We start from the raw sequence: 22,884 nt of genomic DNA, 5'->3' as shown, positions 1-22,884 counted from the left end.
AACTAGTACGAAAAACGTAAATGTAAACATGCTGTGGTAGGGTTTCACTTGGCAGCCCATGTGGCAGCGCCTTTCTTCAGAATTAGTTTTTAAAATTAGCCATTAATTTAGAAAATTGATTCATCAATCGGATGTTGGATAAAATGATGTTAATATAGTTATTTCTCCCAGTTAGCAGTAACATCAGCCGAAAATCATAAGTGAGGAATATTATTTTCTTCGGTATATTTCGAAAATGACATGGTATATTTAGGTATTTTTCCAAGGGTCGAACGGTCCCACGGGTGGCAACACTTTTTTCATCATTTATGTGTGCGTGTGCGTGCGCTTCCTATTACAATTTTCGAAGGATTTATCGTGTGTTTTGTTGTCGTAAAATATAATTAAAATTGGGAAATTCAATTAAATAGTGTCGTGCAAGAGTACGGGACATCGTTTAACGCTAAAAGTTGCATGTTCTCGGCGCGGGTAGTGGCGTAAACGTAAAAAATGGCGAACGTAAGGGACAGCGACACATCACTGTGGCTGCATAATAAACTGGGAACATCAAACGATTCGTGGATAAACGGCTCAATATGCTCGCAATTAAACAAAGAGGTTCTGCGCAACATCAAGGAATGCTTTCCCGATTTGCAGACACAGGTCAAACTCAAGTTGCTGCTCAGCTTCCTGCATATTCCGCGCCGTCTGGTGGAAGAGGTAAATGGCTGGCGTTGGTGTAAAAAAAAAAATGAATGAGAAAAGTGCATGAACGAACGTAGGTGCGCCGAAGTGCATATACCCTTGCAGTTCGCTGCAGGGGCTTAACTGAGTGAAAATTATGATTCGCATAGAAATGTGACTATAGTAGTGCTGATCATGAATCTTTATAGTTTTGATTGTGGCATGTGCGCACCTGATGAGAATTTTATCATCCTCCCACCTGCAAGGGTATAACGAAACAGTACACCAGAACATACACACACACATGCACGCTTTGGTGAAATACAATTAATGCTGTAAATAACCGTAAATTGTGATACTTGTAAATCTAATCAGCCAGAGCATGGGTTTGTTTGCTCGTATATTATCTGTAGCAATCATTTCATGTTTTTCGGTCTGCTGATGGGGAAATAAATATTAACAAAATGTTTCCCGCCACTTCTACTTTTGTGTACACATTGTTCTCTCTACCAATCTCCCACTCTCGCTCTCCCACTGTCTCTCTCTCTCTATGTATTTGTGTGTGGGTGTGTTCGAGTATGGGTACGTGAGTGGATGGGTGCGTGAGTGTTGTGGGTGGTTTCTGCAGGCAATTCCTAACTGTTTTTTTGTTGTTTTTGCATCTGCAGTGGAAGGCCGAGCTCGAGGAGGTGATTGAGGTGGCCGGGCTGGACTCGGAGCTGTGGGTCTCAATGCTGGCCGAGACGATGAAAACGTTTCCGGCCACGAGCTCGCTGAACACAGAAATCTCCGACTACGAGGACACGCGCCCCATATTCACAGACATGGTCAATGATTTGCGAAAATTGGTGAATAAGCATTCAGACCTGGGAATGCTGCCCCTGGAGTGTCAGTACCTAAATAAGAATGCGTTGATCTCAGTGGTAGGTGTTAAATTCAATTTATATTAATTCTTGCCACTAAATTATAATTTTCTTTCCTTCCTATAGGTTGGACAGCAGCCGGCTCCAGTGAAGCATTTCACACTGAAGCGCAAGCCGAAGAGCGCCCAGCTGCGGACAGAGTTGCTCCACAAGTCGGCGGACGCGCAATCGTCGCTGAAGAAGGGCTCGGCACCCACAATTCCGCTGCGATCGCGCGGCATGCCCCGCAAGATGACGGACACCACGCCCCTCAAGGGCATACCCTCCCGCATGCCCACCACAGGCTTTCGCTCGGCCACTGTGCCGGCCAATGCTGCTCAGCGACCCAACCTGAGTCGCACTCCCGCCGGCCGCAAGGATGGCGGCATCAAGCTAATCGAGTTCACAGAGCAGCCGCTGGGCTATGCGGCGGCCAAGAAGCGCAAGCGTGAGCAGCAGCTGGAGGAGCAGCAGAAGAACAAGGAGAAAAAGGAGCTGGCTGCTGCGGCGGCTGCATCCGCTGCGGCAGCAACTGCAGCGACCAACACCGGCGACAGTTCGCCCACAGATGGAGCGACGGCCAGTGGTGGGGAGACACCCGTCACGCCCACTTCGGCCAACAATAGCTTCGAAATCAAGATGGAGCCGCAGGGACTCAACCAAAGCTCAGGCAGCCTGGAGGAGCCGCAGGACGAGGACTTCAAGGGGCCCGAACTGGCCAGCAAAACTGAGCTGGCGATGGAGTGCGATCCGGAGACACCAGAGTATGCCACAACCACGCTGGACTTTGCACAGGCGCCGGCCACTGCGGTGACAGAGTCACAGCAGGCCAAGACGCCAGCGGCCGAGGCTAGTAAGCAGAAACCGGCGCGAAAGAAGATGAACAACAACAATAACAACAACAGCTTCAACCATACACCAAAACGGATTAAACAGGAGATCGAGATCAAGAGCGAGGAAATCATTGTGCCCGCCACCATTAAGCTGGAAAAGATCGAGACATCTCCATCGCAGAAGCAACAGCGTGTCATCATACAGCAGCAAGAACCAGCAGCATCAGCAACACTGCAACGGCCTCCCCATCTGCTCATCCGCACTTCACCGCAGAAGCGACAGAACAATGCGACGGCAACGGCAACAACAACCGTGGGCAATACCACAATCAAAATGGAAAAACTGGACATTAAGCCCATGCTGCGGACCACAGCATCGCCATCAACTAGCACAGCGACCACCACGACCACCATACTCACCCCGCAGCAGCTGAGGCAGGCGGCCAATCCATTGGCCAATTTGCCCAATAATATTTCCGTGAAGATAACATCCACCAAGGCAAAGGCGGCTGCCGCGGCAGCGTCAGGATCGGCACCGGCAACGTCAGCGGCAAGCGGCAGTCAGGGTACTGGCCAAGCGCAACAGATACAGATCCAGCAAGCGCCACAGCAACATCAGCCCATTCTGATCAACAGCTCGACACCCGTCATACTGGCCTCGTCCCCCAGTGCCCAGCGAGCGGTAAGTTTTAATTGTACTTCGCTGTTGTTTAGTATATAATGAATTCCCTCTGTTCCACGCAGAAGTCATTGGCTACGGCAAGCAGCAGCGGCACCACCACCACAACCATACCGTCACAAGCCATAAAAACGATGCCGCTGAGCCAGCTGAAGACGGCCACAAACAGTGGACCGGTGATAATATCGCAAACGATCATCCAGCCAGCAAAGCGGGCACAGCAGCAGGCTGGAACATCGAGCGCAGCTGCGGCAGCATCCCAACAGCAGCAGCAGCAACACCAGCAGCAACAACAACAAATGCAACAGATTCAACAGCAGCACTTGGTCACATCTCAACAGCCACAACAGCAGCAGCAGCAGCAGCAACAACAGCAAACACAGTATATACTGGCCACACCCCAACAGCATCAGCAGCAACAACAGCAGTCGCAGCAGCAGCAACAGCAACCGATGCTGCCCACGCTGACATCATTTACACACGGTCGTCCCTTGCCGCAAACGACAACGCTGTACCAGACCACGGCTGGCGGCAATGGAGGGCAACCCACCAAGATATTGCTAAAAACCTCGGGAACGTCGGGAGTGGTGATGACACCAGTGCGCCAGCAGCAGCAGCAGCAGACAACAACTGTGGTCTCATCGAATCCACCGCCACTGGTGGCCACCTCCGCGGCAGTGGGCGCCGCCGGGCAATCGACGACACTAAACATACAGAATGTACAGCTGCCAAACAGACCAGTCACAATTCAGCCAGCGTCACAGGCCGCACAGCAGCAGCACTTGCAGGCACAGCTGCAGCAGCAGCAGCCCCATCCGCAGCACACAATCGTGGCCAATACGACGGCCACGCAGCAGCCGAAACTGTCGCAGGTACTGATGCAGCCAACCAGCACAGTGGGACCGGGCGGTGTCTCTGCGCTAAATGTGTCTCCAACGACAGGCAAAAACAAAACGATTATACTGACCCAAAAGGGGGTAATTTTGCGGAATATTGGCGGAGACATGTACCAGCAGATTCCGATCAGCAATGTGGGCGGCCTGCAGGGACTCGGGACCACGCTCATGACAACCACGGCGGCAGGTCCGCCCAGCCTGGTCAAGACCACTCCGTCAACGGGCGTACACATGCAGCAGCAGCAGCAGCATTCGAGTCAGCAAGGAAAGCAGATGCTACCCACGCTGATTCCAACCAGTTCGCTTGGAGGCCAGCACGTTATTGTGCAGCAACAGCAGCCAAGTAATGTGATTGGAAATGTAAGTGGCAGTCTCAGCTGCAAAGCTGTAGATTGCAATAATTATTAATATTAATTTTAATTTTAACATATTGAATACCATTTTGAATATCAGTCCCCGCAGCAGACCATCATACGCCCGGTGATGACGAACGTTGGTGGAGGTTTGACCACGCTGCCGCAGGGCCTGACGCTGATACAGCGGCCGGGCCAGCAGCCGCAGCTGGTGCAGGTGCAGGCGGCGCCGAACAGTACGCAGCGAACGATTATTACACAATCGGCATCTGCGGCAGTAACGGCACCGCAACAGCAGCCGCGCCAGCAGCAGCAGCAGCAAATTCTGCTACAACACAAGCCAGCTCCGACTCTGCAGCAGCGATTGGTCACCTCCACGAACAGTGCCGGCCAGCAGGTCAACACCACGAATACGGTTATGCCTCGCACTGTGCAGGTCCAAGTGCAGTCGCAGCAGCAGCAACAAGCAGCACAACAGCAACAGCAGACGCAACAGGCGCCACAACGTCGGGGACTTTCGCTTTCTGTAAGAACTATAAGTAACTTTTTTAGGTTTTGTTTAACTTGACTAACGTTTAATCCCTTTCAGAATGAGCATGTACACAAAGCGCATGAAATGTTCCGCAAGGCAAATCGTGTCTCGCGACCCGATAAGGCCCTCATTCTGGGCTTCATGGCGGGTCTTCGTGAGAATCCGCGACCCAATAATGAAAACGTGTTGGTCATTAAATTAGGCGAATCAGAGGTAAGATTTACTGCTGGTACATTCGGTGTAAACCCATGATTAATAATGAAATTTCTGTTTTTGTTAATGAAGGAAAAAGTACGGCAGGATGATGGCAACACGACGCTGTGTCTTGTGGAATCGCATATTCGGCTTGACTACAACACCGGCGAGTGGAAGACATTCCAGAATTATCGGATGCAGGATCAGACTGCCGCCTCATAGTCCACAAGGGTTATACGCATAGTGCGCAGCACTAAGTAAAACAGGCAGCCGAAATCAGCTGAATATGCTGGTAGCTTGAATATGCGTATATGGATTTTTGGTTTGTCATCCGTTCTGCACCGGCAGCGGCACCGTTGCCCCACCCCCACAATTAGGCTACTAATCATCCGCTCCCTTCCCATTTCTCCCAGCACGATTAACTCCTACCCCTAGCCCCAGCACAGTGTTCACAATCCCCTGCCCCAAGAAATGCTGGAAATAATAAAAAACAAAACTATAAAGTAATAATTAAGATAAATTAGCTGTACAGTTGTTTAGTATATAGTAAAGACTAGTGCTTAAAACATGTAGTAAACATGCCCCCTCCCTGTTTACACAAATACCCCCAAGTTCTTATTAGGCACATCCGCATCCCCCCTGAATCCGACATGCATGCAATCACTGTTCTCTGGCTGAACGCTTCACTGGCGAGCAGTTGAAGACGACGGCCAGGCCACACTGGTAAACGTTCGATTGGACACAACATACGCCCGCCCATTTCGCATTCACATCTACCTACACTCACCCGTATATACACAACAAAACAAAACTTTAACTTTAAATCTGCATATATAAATTTAGACGTGTATCTCTAGCATTATGTAATTATTGTCAAAGAAAGTGTATAATTAACCTAGAAGCAAAACATACAATTTAGAGCCACAAAAGAGCTCCCGTATTCATAAAAAAAAATCAAATGAAAATATATATAAATATAGTTAATAGAAGATAGCAAGTACATAGCAAACTTACATGCATGTGTGTATGTATAAGCCACGACAAGATTAACCACAGACAAATTACTGATATCTTGAAATGCGTAATAGGCAAAAAAATAAACCTAGCAGATGTATTTATGGCTTTAATGTTAACAATTTGTGTTCAATCTCTTGGGAAGCCATGAATGGAAAGGAAGACTTTAATGTCTGTGGTCTCGACACGAGATGCACAACCGAATGCTGCCAGGGAGAATCATCGAGAATGGCTAAACAATTTAAACTCACCGATACAAATGGAATAATAATGAACCTCATTTAGCGTTTTATATTTGTTTAATTGTCCCGATATCGGATGCTTACAACTAGTCAACACAAACTTATGAACTTCATTCGACGTTATACTATGCTGCAGTATTTCTATAGCTAATACTAGAGGGTAACCTAGGCTAGGAATATATAATACGTGTTGCGGGTTAAATTCGCTGCAGATCTGTTTCTGGTTCAGGTTCCATGTCCCTTTGCATGGTTTGCTACTTGCTACCCACCACCTTCCAGTGGACAATGGCGCGCTGATCGTCGGGCGCATCCCCAAAGGGTCGGCTGCCATCGGAATGCACATACTCATTGACCTGGTAATTGAGGAGCGTCTTGTAGTGATACACATCGGCCAGCTGTTGGGTCAGTGGGCTGGTGTTGGTGGTGAAGATGCCCGCGAATTGCTTCTCCCGTGCCACTCGCAGCACCTCGTGCTCCATGAAGTGCATGCAGGCAATGTTCTCGCGCGGATTCAGCTTCTCGGCCGTACCCATCATGAATGAGTGCAGGATTTGGTTGAGGCCCTTTGGCAAATAGTTATCGCTGCAAGCACGAACCAAATTAACATTTATTCTTTGATTTATCTTCAATCTAACTCACCGTATGGGACCCTCACAGAACTCCAGGAACTCAAACACAGTGAGCAGCTTTGACTTGATGTCCACTTCGGGCTCATTGCGGGCATCAAAGTTCAAGGCGGTACCAATGATGCGTTCTGTGTTGCGATCGTACACGACAAAGCTCAGGTCACGCTCCACCAACTCGTTCCAGATATCCTGTACAGAAAATCTCTGGAATTAGCTTACACCCTGCCAAGTTTTTTGGCTGTCACTTACGTTGAGAATGTCACTGTAATCGCTGCGCAATACGCCAGGCTTCAGCCACTGCTCCAAGTCTGCCTTGTTGTAGAAACTGGCCACAATGATGCTGGAAACGAATGGAAAATTGTGAATGTCAGTTTGGTATTTATAGCACATCGCTAGGTCTGTGTTTACTCACTCGATCACCTCCTGACGGTGGTCCAGGCGCAGGGCCACAGCTTCCATTTTCAAATGCGGACAAGCATTAAGAGATTCCTCTTCGAGCTGCACTGAATCGTGGTTGGCTGCCATTTTCTCAATGACCTCGCCCAGATTCTTGGCCGCTATGAACTCGGATATGCCAATGTTGTAGCCCTTCTCTCGCAGCAATGTCACGGTGAAGATGGAGTTCAAGGAGTTGCCGCCCAGCTCGTAGAAGTTGCTTTGTGGCGCCAAAGTGGCACGCGTCGAGCGGCCAATCACTCCGCCCACCGTCTCGAAGAGATCGCGTGCCGTCAGCTTGAGTTCCTCCGGTACTTGGCTGTAATCAAAGTCGAGCACAATGCTGGAGTCGCCCTCATTGTTGTTGGCTGTCTCGTAGGACTTGAGCAGTGCCTGGCGATCGACCTTGCCGTTCACCAGCAGCGGCACATGGTCCATGATGACCACCTGTGGTGTCATGTAGTCGGCCAACTTGTCCTTGAGGCGTGCCTCCAGCTGGAGCTCCGTTACGAGCGGCGCATCGTCGCGCAGCTTGACAAAGGCCAGAATGGCCTGATCCACATGCCCGGCATGATAGCACAGGACAATCGCCTTCTCCACCAGTGGCAGCTCGGCCACATTCTTCTCCACCTCTGAGAGGTCCACGCGATGCCCGCGAATCTTGACCTGCGAGTCCGTGCGACCCTCGTACATAATGCTGCCATTCTTCAGAGCTCCATAGTCGCCGGTGCGATAGAGGCGAGCATATTCTGGTTGGGAAAAAAAAGCTTAGACTAGAACACAGGATAGATAAAATGGGAGCTTACTCTTCTCCACAGCCAGTGGGTTCTCCAGAAACCGCTCTGGATCGCGACCGTTCACATAACCAGCGGCGAGGTTTAATCCCGAAGCGAATATTTCACCAATCTCTCCATTCTTGACGGGCCTGTAGTCGGCGTCCAGCAGATAGATGACCGTATTGCACACGGGAATGCCTGCAGCAACGAGAAGAGATCGAGATCGAGTGTGAGAGTGAGAGTGAGCAAAGGGGACTGGCGGGTGCTCTGTGTATTCCCTTACCAATGGGCACATTATCGTAGAGGCTCAGCTGCTTCTTGCTTTCGCAGGTGAAGTAGGTCACGTCGCCCATGACCTCGGTGGAGCCGTAAAAGTTGTACAGCCGATGCACACCCTCGTCGAAGTAGTCAAAGAAGCTGCTGGCCAACGCCACGGACAGTGGCTCGCCGGAGCACACCCAAATCTGGAGGTTGTAGAGCAGTTTCTGGGCTGCCCCACCGCCCTCCATCTTCAGGTACATGAGCAGCGATCGCAGCAGCGTGGGCACCAGCACCAGACGTCTGATCTTGTACCGCTCCAGCAGAGCCACCAGCCGTTGCGGGTCCTTGGTAACGGCCTTGGGCACAACCAGAATGGCCAGTCCACACATCAGCGGACCCCAGAGTTCGGCAATGGAATCCACAAAGGTGAGAGCTGTCTTGAACACGCTGACCACCTCGCTGGCCGTGTAGGGAAAGGTTGCCCACTGCCACTGCAGGCGGTTCAGGATGTTCTCATGTGGCAAGCGCACGCCCTTGGGCACGCCAGTGCTCCCCGAGGTGTAGAGCACAATGGCGATGTGGTCGTTGCCACCGCGCAGCATTTCCTCCGAGAGCAGATTGGCACCGCTCAGTGGCAGCGACTTGGCATAGAGCTCCGTCACGGACAGCGAGGGTGTGCCCTGGAAGCGGCCAGCGTCAACATCATCGTCTCGGACCACCAGCGTGGGACGAGCCTCCAGCAGGATGTGGTGAATGCGGTTGGCCGGGAAGCTGGGATCGATGGGCAGATAGGCGCCACCCGCCTTCCAAATAGCCAGCAGCGTGGTGATCAGCTCCTCCGATGGCTGCATGCACACGGCCACAATGAAGTCGCCGTCGCTGTTGGGCTGCAGAAAACGTCCGTGGGTCTCCGCCACTAGCAGACGGGCTGCTCGGTTGGCCCGCTCGTTCATCTGGCGATAGCTGCTCTGGCTGGGAGCCCTGCCCATGCCGGGGGTATCGGGCTGATAGATCAGCGCCACCTTGTCGGCGTGCCGCAGCTGCTGCTCCTCAAAGATGCGGTGCAGCGCTCTCGGCACAAAATCCTGCTGCTGACCCTTCACGATGGACAACTGTGGCAGGGAACCCATGTCTGATCTGTATTAGCTGTGAATAAACATTGTTTATTGGAGTGAGACTATAGAGTGGCTGTAATGACTGATATGGGGTGATTCTACCACATTTGGTAGCTCGTTCTAGCTCCAAAGACAGGTTGCCTGCGGCCACAAGTCAGCAAATAATTATATCACACGAATACGAGAATAAACGAGTTTTAGATGCAAAAGTTTCATAGAGAATATGTCCTAAATGATCTACATTTACATACAAATTCAATGAACGCTAAAGCTTGCAAAATCCTATTAGTTACAGCTTACAACAATTTAGTTCTTAATTTTGTATCTGTTTAGAATTTAAACTTTAAGCGTGGCTTAAACCAACTAGAACTTGTTTTCTTATCTTTTTTATTTCTGGTTCTCAGAGATGTCACTGACCGCTCCTTGCAGTTTCTGCCACCTATCGATAATTATATCGAATACATATTTACATTTATTTTATGGCGGCAACACAAGGACTACGAAAAAAGCTTAAGAAATTCCTAATCGTGTGTAGGGTATACTCTAGGTCGTGTATGTTTGGGCAAGGCAACTGTTACAGGGTCGTTTTAGAATTCGATTTTCCACTTGGTTCTTTAACGGAATTTTTCAAAACAAATTGATCATTTTTGGCTTGGCAAATTGCACAATAAATCAATTGAAAAGTACGCCTCTTTGGCAGCGATTTAAATTAATTTTATTGATGTAAAGTCCCACTTGCAAGTTAATTCTAAAACCATTGAAAATAAAAGACCTCAATACATTTCCTAGAGCGCACATACATATTTTTTAATTATTATAAACTCGAAAACTCTTACGGAAATTACATTAACAAAGCTGCTACATGCTCACTTCTCACTTGGATATTTATTTGCATTAGTAATTAAATGCAAAGTAAATTACAGCCGTCATATGGAATTGCTCTCATTCTTTGAGCAACGTTAAACTTAATATTGACAAACAATTTTCATATTTAATTTCCGAGTTCCAGTACGAATTTCTCCACTAGACGAGCCTTCTTCTCACAGCTCAGCTGCATATTAAATAATTAATTTGCATAGCCACAAACAGCACTGATTTAACTGACTCTGTGGGCGCCTACACGTGGGATGTTTTAATCAAATCTTGTAGTTAGATTATGCATTTGAATATGGAATACTATGCAAATAGCGACAAGTTTGTTTGCCCAGGGGTAGCAATAAAGATTCCTTCTGAAAACTCAATCGACTTTAAGTTAGATTTAGATTACCATGCTCCCTATTACCATCCTCTATTACCATCATCTTTTAACGTTAAACTTGGTAAACAATTATCATAATTCCAGTTGCATTTTATTGGCCATTTGGCTCAATGCCTAAACAGGCGCTTGGAATGCGACATGTAAGCTCGTTAATTGCAACAAATATTTGAATTCGCCAAAACCGCCTCTGTCCTATTTGCCGAGCGTTTGGCAATAAAGTCTCAAGATAGTTTAAGCTGTTATAGCCAACCTTCTGCTTAAGTTCCATTGGCATGTCATAAAACTCAGCTGAAATGTCAATGCGCCGACAATTGCTGGCTGTCCGAAGCCGAGACTGTATCGCTGTCGGTGGGGCGGGGCAGTGTCTGTGTCGGTTCGGCCCCAATGTCACGCGCTCTAATCCAAAATGTACAGAAAGACCAGCTACTGTCCAGCGGCTCAAGAACAACAATTAGCTGTACCCCTGGCCTTAGCTCACGTTAATCTTTGATTTAATTTCGGAATTGAATTTGAGAACTCATTACACGCGCATGAATTAAGAGGGGGAAGCAGGAAAGACTGGCGCGCAGAAAGTCATCGAAGGTGGCCAGGAAGCGGCCAGCCGAATTGGAGGCTTTCTTGGACGGGTTGTCTATGAATTATGTATTGAGTTCCGCCTCTTCTCCGCGGGAAGAGTGGAAGTGGAGGTGTGGGTGTAGGCTCGGTGTAACCATTGCGACTGCTTAGCACCAAACAAGTTATTGATCAATTGCGCAATATCAAAAACAGAAATTTTACAGCTGTACTTGGCCAGTTTTGTTTTTGTTTTTATTGGTCAAACTTCTGGTTTTGGTTTTAGAGTTTGTTTGAGTTCCGATTCTGGTTTGGCATACATTTTTTGGCAGACAAGTTATTTACAGCCGTTGACGGAGCGTATACGTAACGAATTGAAGGCAACAGCAGTGCCCAGAGAACATTTCCCAAGCCCGCGCATTACGTATGCGCCGTGTGAGTCCAATTAGTTTGTTCACTAACATACATAACTCTGCGTTGTCTGCCTGATTATATATCTGTGTACTATCTGCATACAATGCAGCAGCTCGCATAAGGGGTAGATACTCTGAATGTCCATTGTTGTGGTCCCGGGCATATCGTATCGTATGTATTCTTAAGCCCGCTCGTCCGTGTCTCTGCATTTCACATCATCGGCTAAATGCATCCGCAGCGACAGCAGCAGCGACTTCTGTTCACCTTCGCTGCCTCCGTTGATGAGGTGAAATCTAAGCGGCTGATTTAATGTTATTATAGCCGCAGTAACCATTAAAAAAATCAAACATAAAATGCTTAACAGAACCACCAAAGGTGGCTTACAGCAGCAGCAGCAAACGAAACAGCAGCAGCGACTCGATTGAACAGCATTTAAGACAAACTGGCAAACAAATGAACAGAAGATATACAGATATATGCATATGTAAGCATGTATGTACATATGTATAGTATATGTACCGGAGCAGTGCTTATAATTTTCCGCTCAAGGTTGCATTTGTGCTAGATTGTGTGTTTGAGGCTTTCGGAAAATCGTTTCATAATTATCAGCTGCCATGTAATTTGTAATTTACATAATTATTAACTGCCTTTTGGCAGGGTGTTGCTTGCCCCCACCCTGTACACTGCCAGATCCTCCGTTTTGTGGATCAACAACACTGCCTAAGGTCGCTCTTCCAACCATCCAACCATCCAACCACCACACCATCCATCCATCTAGCAGCAGTGTCTCGTAAGCATTTGGGCAACAATGTTTCCGTTTTGCGATTGTTCCAAAGTGTGTGGCTAATTAATTTGTTGCCTCGCGACTGTCGAACAACCGTCGTGGGAGGCGAACAAACCAAATGCCACATTAGAAACGCTCTATTTTCGTTACCGATGTGCATGTACCTATGTATTAGTATTTGTTTGATTGCTGTGTGTGTGTGCGTTTGTTTGTGCTTTGACTGATTTGCTTAATTGAGTAAAAAAGCGCCTAATTTAAGCCATGGCAGGGCGCCCCTGCATCTGCACGGGTCGCCTGGGGTCGAACCCAATCCCGCCGAGTGACTGTCTGTGAGTGTGGGGGTTTTGTTGTTATTGTTGTTGCTCCCCCCTCCGTGCTCTCGCTGTATTTCCGATTGTGAGTCAATTGGATGACAAGTCGCTCGCAAAACGTAAAAAAAAACCAAAACACACACAAGAACAGACACAAACACCAGAATCTATGCATAAATATTTTGCCGTGTCTTGCGTCAATGCAAAACAAAGCGAAGCGAGGCTCGGATCATTAAAGAACACAAAACCCATTCCTTTCTGTTCTGTCAAATGAAAATGATGTGGTCTTAAGCGGTTGTAATGAATAGGCGACACTCACTAAGCAAGTACTTAACATAATTAATACCTGTTCGGTCTTATCCATTACTCAAAACCAATTAAAAAACCATCAATACAGGAGCAGTACAAATAAGTAGCTGGGAAATTAGTGCAACAAATTAAATGTCAAACGTTTGACGCATTCGTCTAGCATTCGTTTTGACAATGGTTTTTTGTCTAACGAGACAAGTCGTTAGTTAACCAAGAGCAGGTGCTAAGCAGTTAGTTAACACTAAGAGTAGCATTTACTTATATTATGTGTCAACAGGCAGCCTTTGACCAAGTTTAGTTCATCGTTAATAAAATGTTTTCCTTGGGCAATTGCTTTTTATGGCCCTGCCTCGCCTTGAGCGATGGCTGTCGTTTGCATTACGAGTGCATTCCCAAAGAACGTCCGGCCCAGAAATCAAGTTTCCTTTTTGTGTGTGCTTTTTTTGTATTTGTATTTTAAGCTAACTACCCCGCCAATTGATTGTTAATTTTCTGTGTGCATTCACTTCCTTGGTTGTGACGATTTTTTTGCCGTAATTACGGAAGCCAGCAACAAAAACTGGGTTTATATTTTTGGGTTATCGCAACTCACTCTCTCTCTCTCTCTCTCTCTCTCTCTCCAACCCAGAGCAAGTTTTGTAAGCGGGAGTTAAGTAAAATTTATGAAAATATAAATTCATATGGTGAGATATAAATGTATGCAATTTTGTAGGGGCAACAGCCGAGCAAGGTCTTCCTTGATACAGTAAAGAACTTCCATAAACTTACAGCTAAATGAGTTATTTATGACTACAGAAAAGGGAAAACTGTTTTGTTCAGTCAATTATTTTGTCCATTAACTAAATGCATTTTTTGTTGAATTTTTTCTTGTATAAATATCTTTTGCCTGATGAAGTTTTGTAATTTCACTTAGAATTTCAAACTGGGAATTCAACTACGAGGGACTTCTGTATTAATTGAATATATTCTAAGCATAAATGCAGAGTCTTCCAGTCTTAAAATTGAGAAAATAATCACGTATACGTACTGTGTGTGTTGAAATTACTTTCACTGAATTTATTATTATTATTTTATTCTTTCCAAGTCTTTGTCTGCTGCCGTCTGACACTGAGCACGTTTATTTATTGTTTAATATCCTTTTCTGGTTTTTCGTTTGGTTGTTTAATGGAGTTTCACTTCAACTTGCGTTTCACTTTGATTTTGCTTGGCAGCCAAAAAAACTTGTAACGCACACCCAAAAATTCTCGTACTATGTACTTGTAAACGGCGCTCGCAGACTAATCAGAATCCCAGCACACAACTAACTTTTATATCCGATCCCCAGCCGCAGCCGCAGCCGCAGCCAGAGTCGCAGCCCCAGCCCCAGCCGCGGCAGCCTCAACCTCAGTCGCGGCCAGCGGTGCTGCGCGGCGCGGCGCAGTCGCAGCGGAGCGTCGTTGTCGCTCGATGAAGAATGGCGGTATAAACCAGTTCCTGCTCTTACAGGGGCTGCTGCAATTACCGCACGGCTGAGCATACACAGAATGTACACACAGACATACACATATGTATGTTGATATGTTTTTTTTTGCTAGTTCAGAGCTCAGTGACGTAGGAAATGGAATTCCTGGCGGTCCCCGTCGCACACACGCTAATTGTCAGGCAAAAAAAGCACTCACAAACACATGGACCAGCCCCCGGCAGCAGTCACAGGTTGATCGGTTCACAGGTTTTTCTGCTTAGTAGACATGCTCGGAAATCCCTAAGAAAAATTATATGACACACGGTGAGGGTGCTACTGGTGGTATTGATATCAGCAAACTAGAAAGTGATTTATCTCTCTCTCTCTCTACATTTGCAAAGCGATTTGTCCTTCAGCCTTACAGTTATCAAATACTGTACTATTCTAACCCGATCGCTGCCTTTCCATCTCAATTATGCATTTGAACTTGACTGTGAAGGTTTCGTGTTTTACTAAATTGTAAGTTGTAAAATGAAACAAAAAACAGTCGAATTAACGACTGACCATGCTGGAGCCGCTCGTCTCGTAGCTCTCTGTCCAAGAGAGACTGCGGTTTATAGCCCAACCATTCTGTTTTATTGTTTCAGAATTTCAAATCGTGCGAAAGTAAAAAACGCCATTCAATAATCGATTTTCAATTACCCGCCGTAGAACTGTTGGGTCTTGTGCAATTTGTAGACCGATGCTGTACTTGTCAGACAGATCCGCACTCCTCATACATATGTGAGAGGGACCGGGTTTGACTGTCAGTTTATTCCACTTTTAGAATGCCAACATATTGCAATAGTCATGACTTATTCCCATTATGGAGGCAGTGTGAAATTTTGCTGTTAAAGCATCACACTGAGGAGTTGCAAAAAAATGAATAACATTTTTTATACCCGCTACTCGAAGAGTAAATAGGGTATATTGTATTTGTGCGCAAAGTGAATGTATGTAACGCGTTTCCGACCCCATAAAGTATATATATTCTTGATCATCAATATACGAGTCGATTGAGCCATGTTTGTCTGTCCGTCCGTCTGTCCGTCCTGATGAGCGCCTAGTACTCAGAGACCATAAAAGCTAGAGCCACCAAATTTTGCATCCAGACTTCTGTATGCTCACACTGTTACAAGTGTATTTCAAAAATGAGCCACGCCTCGTTCCGCCCCCGTAAAAGGGCGAAAACCTCCCATACCTACAATTTTGAAGATAAAAGATGAAGATTCCGTAGGGAATGACCATATCTATCAGATCACCAAATTGGGATGCGATTGGATCATTATTATAGCCAGAATGAAGAAATTAATGTGCAGTGGCAAAACCCACCCCGTCCCGCAGCTTATATTTACCTGCACATTCTCTCATTCACACTCTGCTTCGCGCAGTGTGCAGCCTCTGCCTCTGCCGTGAGTCTGCAGTGTGCGGGTTTAGGGAAGGGGGGCGAGCTAAAGGAGCGTGTGCTCGAATGTGTAACTACAAAATTGTCATGTAACTACTCCTAATTATTAAATGTTTCTAAAGCGCGCAATATTGTCACTGTACAAGGTTAAACTGCAGACTAAGCTTTGGTTAATTGTTATGGAGACAACTGCACGGAAATTGAAAAGCTAAATTGAATGCCTCAATTGTATTAATATTTGATTAATAATTATTGGGTGTTTCGTGCAAGAAACCAAGCCAGCCGATGGCCGTTGGAACCTGGACTTTATGATTGCCATCATCAGCATCATTATCGTCGTACATAGAGTATTTGTATTGTCTTTGAATTGAGTGTGTGGCAGCTGTGTTGAATTGCAAATGCCACCAAGTTATCAATTATAATTTATAAAGTCAAATGTATCCAAAGAACTAAATTGATATTGATTATTATATGTGCTATATATGTACATATATCAAAATAATAGTTGTCTTGTATGCAAATCTGTTATAAAAAACGTAATAAAATAATATAAATGTTATCTGTAATGATTTAATAATTAACATATATTCTTTTAACTAGCTGAACCAATTTATTGCTTGTATATCATTCTCGGTGTTGTATTGACTGCTTTTGTAGACAATGATGTGATGTGATGTGGGCAAATGTATAATTAAGACACAGCATGTAGATTTATACGTTAATTAAGGCATTATAATAAGCTGATTAAACAAAATAATTGTCGGCACTTCAACTACTTCAAACATACATACTTGTTCTGTTTGTCGTTGATTGCCCATAAAAATCACTGACTCTCCTGCAGCCCATAAAACGTGCGCGTACGAGTGCGAGAGACTTCCTTCCTTTCGTCGATTGTTTTTGGTAAAGCAATTGAGGATCGTGCGAAGCATAATAACATCTTAAGGGGATCTTTTGGCAAAGGATTCCCCACGACATTTGGGTCATTGTTTACATTTTAAGTGCTTTTTGTTTTGTTTTTAAATCACTGAATCATTTCTGCTGAAAAAGTTATGGCATTTCTGTAGCCGGATTCTTTAGCTTATTGTCGAAATGATCTGAAAGAACGGTTCATTATCAACATCATCGAAATAAAATAGATTTGAAAAGACACGAGCTAATTGTCAGAGCAGGGTGCGCCCAATCAATCTCGAGCAATCAAGAACTCGAACCGCCAACACACTTAACCCGTATTGATCGGTACATTTTTACATACATACATACATAAATAGGTGTTTATGCTAATGCAAAGCTTGAAATCTCACCTCGGCTAACCACAGCACAGCAGAGTACAGCTCGTTGCAGTTTGTATTGTCACACCCAAGTCACGCTTCCAGAGCGCAACGTCAGCAGCGGCTACTCAGTCGCCAACATCCGGACTTCCCCAAAGAGAAAGCATGACGCATCTGCCAAGTGGTTTGGATAATTCTACGAAACTGACAGCCTCCGCTGCTCCGGTTTCTGCTGTTTTGATGTGATTTCTGAGGCACGTGCCTGCTGCTGGTATTGCATGGGGGGCAATCCGAACTTGTTTCCGACCCGACGAGTATTTCCCTGAACATGTTGACGCGGGAAGATTTACTGTTAACAGCTGCTGCTTCTGTTGCTGCCGCCGGCGATCGGCGCTGAGGCATTTGTCGTATCGACGGCGCTCGATTGTTAATTGTTTTCATATTTGGTCGATCGATTTCGCTGCTTTTGTTGTGCTCTGTGATTTCGCCTTTTTGGTGTTTGATTAGTTTCGCTTATGGCGCATACGTCATGTTGGACATGGCAATGACAGTGACACTTTTTGCGTAGACAGGCATATCAAGATCACAGCCAATCGTCAGACAAACATCAGCTTGAATAGTTGCTAGCAAAAGAATCTTACGGAAGTGCCAGACAGACACAATTATACCACCTGTCTGTGGTGGGTGGCACTTTTAATTGAAATATTTATGATCCCATAAACTATTCGCGGGGTACCAGTTGACAGTTGATTATGTAACCATATATAATTAAATATCAAAAGTTGGGCGTGGTATGAGGTGCTATGCAAATGCAAAAATCTTAATTAAAATCCAATACATTTTTGCATCAAAGTAATCTCTCGTAGTGTCTACAAAATCCAGAAGCAAACAATCTATGAACACCAGTAATTTAAATCTAAGCCACTAGACACCAGTCGTATGAAACTATTAGATAAGACAGAGACAGATTGTATCTTATTCTCCACCTGTTGGCCTTGGGGGCTTACTCCTTCTTTGGGGACTCGAACTTACTCATTGGCACTCTTGGACTCTAGGTGCTGTTGCCGGGGTATTTCCCAAGCAATAATCTAAACTTATTTGTTATTTATGTATATACAATTTCACATTGACTGTGATCCACACCAGAAAGTGCCGGAGTGGATTTCCGAGGAACCATTGGCCTAGCGATAAGATACTCAAGTTCAAGCCTTAAACTCAAACAAAACACTAGACGAGAAGATTACAATCGGCCTTACATGTGCATAAATTGATTTGAATTAATAGGAACTTATTTGGAATACTCAAAATTCGGTTAGACTGCAGAGTCATGTGGGTAGTTCGAACGCCTGTACTGGGCCAATCGATAGCACTCATATATTAGGAATCCTTATCACCGACCACAGCCAGACATCTCGGCCTATTTCCCTTCGATGGGTTATAAAAAGGTTCGCGGTAGTTCGGACTCCAATTATTCGGCCTTTTAACGCTGGAAGCCATGGTTCGAATTACATTTATTCTCCTTCTATGGGGCCTGACCGTGGTCATGGCCAGCAACTGGAATGTGGAGCTACACAAGGGCGTGGAAATGAATGTGGAGGAATATCAGCGCATGGTCAAGATCCGTCACTTGTCGGAGGAGTTCTTCAGCTTCTATCGGAATATAACTTTGTCTGATGTGGTGCCAGAAACACGCCTGCCTACGCAGCAGGATCTTCAATGCTATGCGGAGTTTGCTCAGCTAACTGCCGGCTTGGTCTCCGGCAGCCTTTGGGCATACAGAAGTGAGTTAATGACTGATCTCCGATTTAATATATAATAACAAATCCTTAAATTCATTCCACAGTGATTGACTCTTGGGGATCGGTGCCAGCGGGCATTCTGGTCGGACATTTCAAGGATCTAGGGAACTACGACGAGTGCATCAACATCCAGCAGGCCGTCACCTCCAACTACAATGTTAACGGAAAGTACTGCCTTGCCCAGTTACCGCTGCAGCAGTTGCTGGGAATTGCGGGACCCATGGAAATGTTGAAAATACAGACAGCTGTCTGCTTTCCCGCCTCCTGTTCGGCTGCGAACATGGACACGCTGCTGCTGCGACTCCTAAATCAGCTCATTGGAGTGGATCTGAACGCAGAGCTCAGTTTTGTCAAGGAAAGCACCTGCAAGACGGCTGACAGAGAATCCTACGATGGACTCACAATCTTTACAATGTAAGTAAAGTACAGAAAAATTCCTTTCTTTATTAAAATTTAGCCATTTCTTTGCCCCTTTTCAGTGTTCTTTTGTCGGTGTTCGGTACAGCAGTTGGTCTTGCCACGCTCTACGATTACTTTCTCTGCGAGGATCAAGGTAAGTCTTTCTGTTCAATGGTGGATTGTGGACACTTTATACTCTATATTTTTATTGCAGAGAAACTCCCTGCCATTCTGAGGATATTCTCAGCACGCTACCACTCCCGTGGTCTCTTTCGTGTTTCAAATAATTCCAATCCGAATGTTGTCCATTGCCTGCACGGTTTGCGTGGCATGTCTCTGATCTGGGTGTGTTTCGGTCATAATTACCTCGTTTCGATATCAATGCCGAATATCAATTTGCTGGATGTGTATAAGGTAAGCACTTCTAAATAGCTCAGATTATTCAAGCTCCTAACACTTTTTGAACCAATTTTCAGTGGGCCAAGTCGCCTTTTATGATGGTTATAAATGAGGGAGTTTTCGCTGTGGATACTTTTTTCTTCATAAGTGGCATGCTCGTCTCAATGGTCGCCTTGCGTTCAATAGAGAAGTATGTTCGAGACTCATCTACTTGTAAATGGATCTTAACCATATTTTCATTGCAGAGCTAAGGGAAAACTGAACATTCCGCTGATGTATCTTCATCGCTATCTACGACTCACTCCTGTTGTGGCAGTGTCCATTCTCGTCTATCTAAAAGTTCTGCCCCTTCTGGGAGATGGCCCACTGTTTGGCAAATGGAACTTTGATAACTATGATAGCTGTAATGAAAATTGGTACTGGACACTTCTCTATGTACAAAACTATGCCGCTGATCGGATCGTAAGTCTAGCCAAATTCAAATATATTTTAATCGACTAATCGCTCGTTTTGCATGGTTTAAAGTGCCTCGCTCAAACATGGTACTTGGCCATCGATATGCAGCTATATATCATCGCTCCACTGCTCCTGATTATTGTCTTCAAGTGGGGAACGAAAGGGGCCGCCTTTGTCCTGCTTTTGACCCTTTTGCTAGCTGCTTACCTTTTCAGCATAATGGTGATCAAGGACTTATCCATGTAAGTACTTTAAATCATGATCAAATCAGCATCTAATCCGTACACTCTTTAGAATATCAGGAGGGGATATGGGACTCTCCCAAAAAACGCACAATCGAACATCAGGCTGGCTTGTCGGCTTCCTCTTCGGGTATTACCTGCACACTATCCGGGGAAAGTCGATCAAGCTGAGTCGTCCCAGTGTCTGGATCGGATGGCTGATCTGCTTGGCCTTACTCTTTACCTGCATCTTCGCCATGTATCCGTATGGTCCGGCAAAGTCCAAGTCTATTTCCATTCTGAGTGAAGCGTTCTATGTGTCGCTGTCTCGGATTGCTTGGCCCCTGGGCCTGAGCTGGGTTGTGTTTGCCTGCATGCAGGGATACGGCGGATTGGCCAATTCGTTTCTCTCTTCTCCATTGTGGCAGCCGCTGTCCAAGCTGTCCTACTGCATCTACATGTATCACTTGCTCATTCAGAACTTGAATGCAGGACGAACTCGGGTCAACACGTACTTCTCCGACTACGATTTGGTAAGTGCTTAGCTAAGTGCTTTCTGGGAACCCTTTAACCCTTTTACCGAATCTCTCCAATTTCTTAGATGCTGCGATTCTGGCAGGACTTTGGATTCTCTCTGATCCTGGCGTACATTATGTACATTCTAATCGAGGCTCCATTTGGAGGATTGGAGAGTCTGATTCTGCCTAATCGTAGGGCACCTCCGACACCCAAACTGCCTCTGGCTGAGACTGAGCCAAAGGTTAATCTGTCGGATAACGATGCTGAGAAGCAGACTCCAGCTCCAGAAGTGATTCCAACAGAAGAGAGAAGTGAATCGGCATCGGCACCTCCATTGGAAAGGGAGTACAAGACTGAATTGGAAGCAAACGATGGGAAAGTTGTAGATGCCACAAGTTGATAGAATTAAGGAATCATTTAACAGTATAGATAGTATAGTATAGTCAGATGTAAAGTCAGATAAATAAATGTGGAAACAAATTCGAGGCTTAATCTGTTTTATGCTCAGCTCGATCACATTCTACAATCGACAATTGTTATTCCCAACAATTCATTGTACATAGCCTGATTGTAGTAGTGCAAATAACAGGTCCTAAAAGAAACGTAGAAATAAAGTTGAGGCGCTGCTCTAAGCGATGTACTCGAGTACGAGTATGTGTATGCTCCTTGTCATGTGACTTAAAAAGGTGACTCCTTGCCACTTATCGTAAATGTTGACTCGTAACATGTACTGAGTGTACTTTGAAGCTGCTTCTTAGAAATTAAGAAATTAAAAGTGGCTATCAGTCAGCTATCAGCTAAGTTAGCAAGCAGTGCTCTAGACGTCTAGAGGCTAGGAATTTCCGAAATTTCATTGCTTTCTATTGCTAATTTAATACCAAATTTGTGCAGATAAGCAGCGGAACTTGCCTAAGGAACTCCATCTATAAGTATTATTACGCATTCATTGCGATAAGATAGTTCCCCAATATGCAATACTGAGGACTTTGTTGCAGCGGCCGATAATGTTTTCCAAATTAATGTAAATCTGTTTTGTAATGTTAAGCATTAACACGTGTGTTGATTGAAGTTTAAGAAATCGTACAAAATCTAAAATAAAAAGCGTGTTTTTGAAGCCATATTTCAGGTAATGCGACAAAAGCAACGAATTTTGGATGGAGATTCCACATTTGACCAGATGCACGCTCGTTCAATTATGTATGTAAATATGTATGCATATGTATGTATGTATATTACCCCCTCAATGTTAATGATCCAGATTATTTATAAGGAAGTGATTGTTATAATCCAGTTAAACAAATTTGGCCAGATGTTTGGGGGTTCTTAATCTTCATGCTGGTTTTGAGTATTTAAAGTGAAAGCAATTTAACTTCGAGGGAATATAAAATATTTGACATAGACAGTAGTCCGAACGATTGAATCTGATAATACATTGTCGCGTCACCCTATATTTCCACTCAATGCAATGCAACGAGCTTTTACGCGCATTTCATTCAAGTTGCGCCAGGCACCTCACTCCCCCCTCCACGGCACACTTGTACGCACTCAAAAACGAATTTACGAGCGTTTTGCTTCTGATTAGAGTTTCATTCACAAAAGCTCAGTCGAACGTTTTGTGCGCCAAAGAAAGTGACGCGTGACGTGAACGCCTCTAGCCATACGGTACATACATATGCACATACATACTTGCATACAAAGATATACTGTGCATGTTTAATGGTAAAGCACAGTGGAAAAGCTTCGGTCTGCCTAGCTTTCAAAAGCTTACACGCGCTCAGTTGTGTTTTT

At 45.4% G+C, this 22,884-nt stretch overlaps 3 protein-coding genes across 3 annotated transcripts; 2 read left to right on the top strand and 1 right to left on the bottom strand.

Annotated features, from left to right (window-relative positions):
* The first annotated feature begins 300 nt into the window (after positions 1-300).
* Positions 301-6,186, top strand: LOC117589925 (negative elongation factor A). The gene is made up of 7 exons (XM_034282207.1): positions 301-699; positions 1,332-1,586; positions 1,653-3,080; positions 3,143-4,333; positions 4,427-4,852; positions 4,916-5,071; positions 5,144-6,186. The coding sequence occupies exons 1-7, from the start codon at positions 490-492 to the stop codon at positions 5,273-5,275; spliced, it is 3,798 nt and encodes a 1,265-aa protein (XP_034138098.1). The 5' UTR covers positions 301-489; the 3' UTR covers positions 5,276-6,186.
* A 158-nt stretch (positions 6,187-6,344) lies between these two features.
* LOC117589927 (mycosubtilin synthase subunit C) lies at positions 6,345-14,436 on the bottom strand. Its single transcript, XM_034282210.1, has 7 exons — positions 14,178-14,436; positions 8,430-9,553; positions 8,177-8,344; positions 7,348-8,119; positions 7,185-7,275; positions 6,949-7,124; positions 6,345-6,891 (listed from the first exon to the last, which is right to left on the bottom strand). The coding sequence occupies exons 2-7, from the start codon at positions 9,535-9,537 to the stop codon at positions 6,564-6,566; spliced, it is 2,643 nt and encodes an 880-aa protein (XP_034138101.1). The 5' UTR covers positions 9,538-9,553; positions 14,178-14,436; the 3' UTR covers positions 6,345-6,563.
* Positions 14,437-18,764: 4,328 nt separating this feature from the next.
* LOC117589785 (nose resistant to fluoxetine protein 6) lies at positions 18,765-21,514 on the top strand. Its single transcript, XM_034281983.1, has 9 exons — positions 18,765-19,084; positions 19,147-19,516; positions 19,582-19,655; positions 19,716-19,915; positions 19,978-20,090; positions 20,146-20,362; positions 20,426-20,598; positions 20,651-21,110; positions 21,179-21,514. The coding sequence occupies exons 1-9, from the start codon at positions 18,799-18,801 to the stop codon at positions 21,494-21,496; spliced, it is 2,211 nt and encodes a 736-aa protein (XP_034137874.1). The 5' UTR covers positions 18,765-18,798; the 3' UTR covers positions 21,497-21,514.
* Positions 21,515-22,884: the final 1,370 nt, after the last annotated feature.

This window comes from Drosophila guanche, unplaced genomic scaffold (genome assembly GCF_900245975.1).
Source record: "Drosophila guanche unplaced genomic scaffold, DGUA_6, whole genome shotgun sequence".
Classification (NCBI taxonomy): Eukaryota; Metazoa; Arthropoda; class Insecta; order Diptera; family Drosophilidae; genus Drosophila; species Drosophila guanche.
This window is presented reverse-complemented; position numbering and strand designations above follow the sequence as displayed.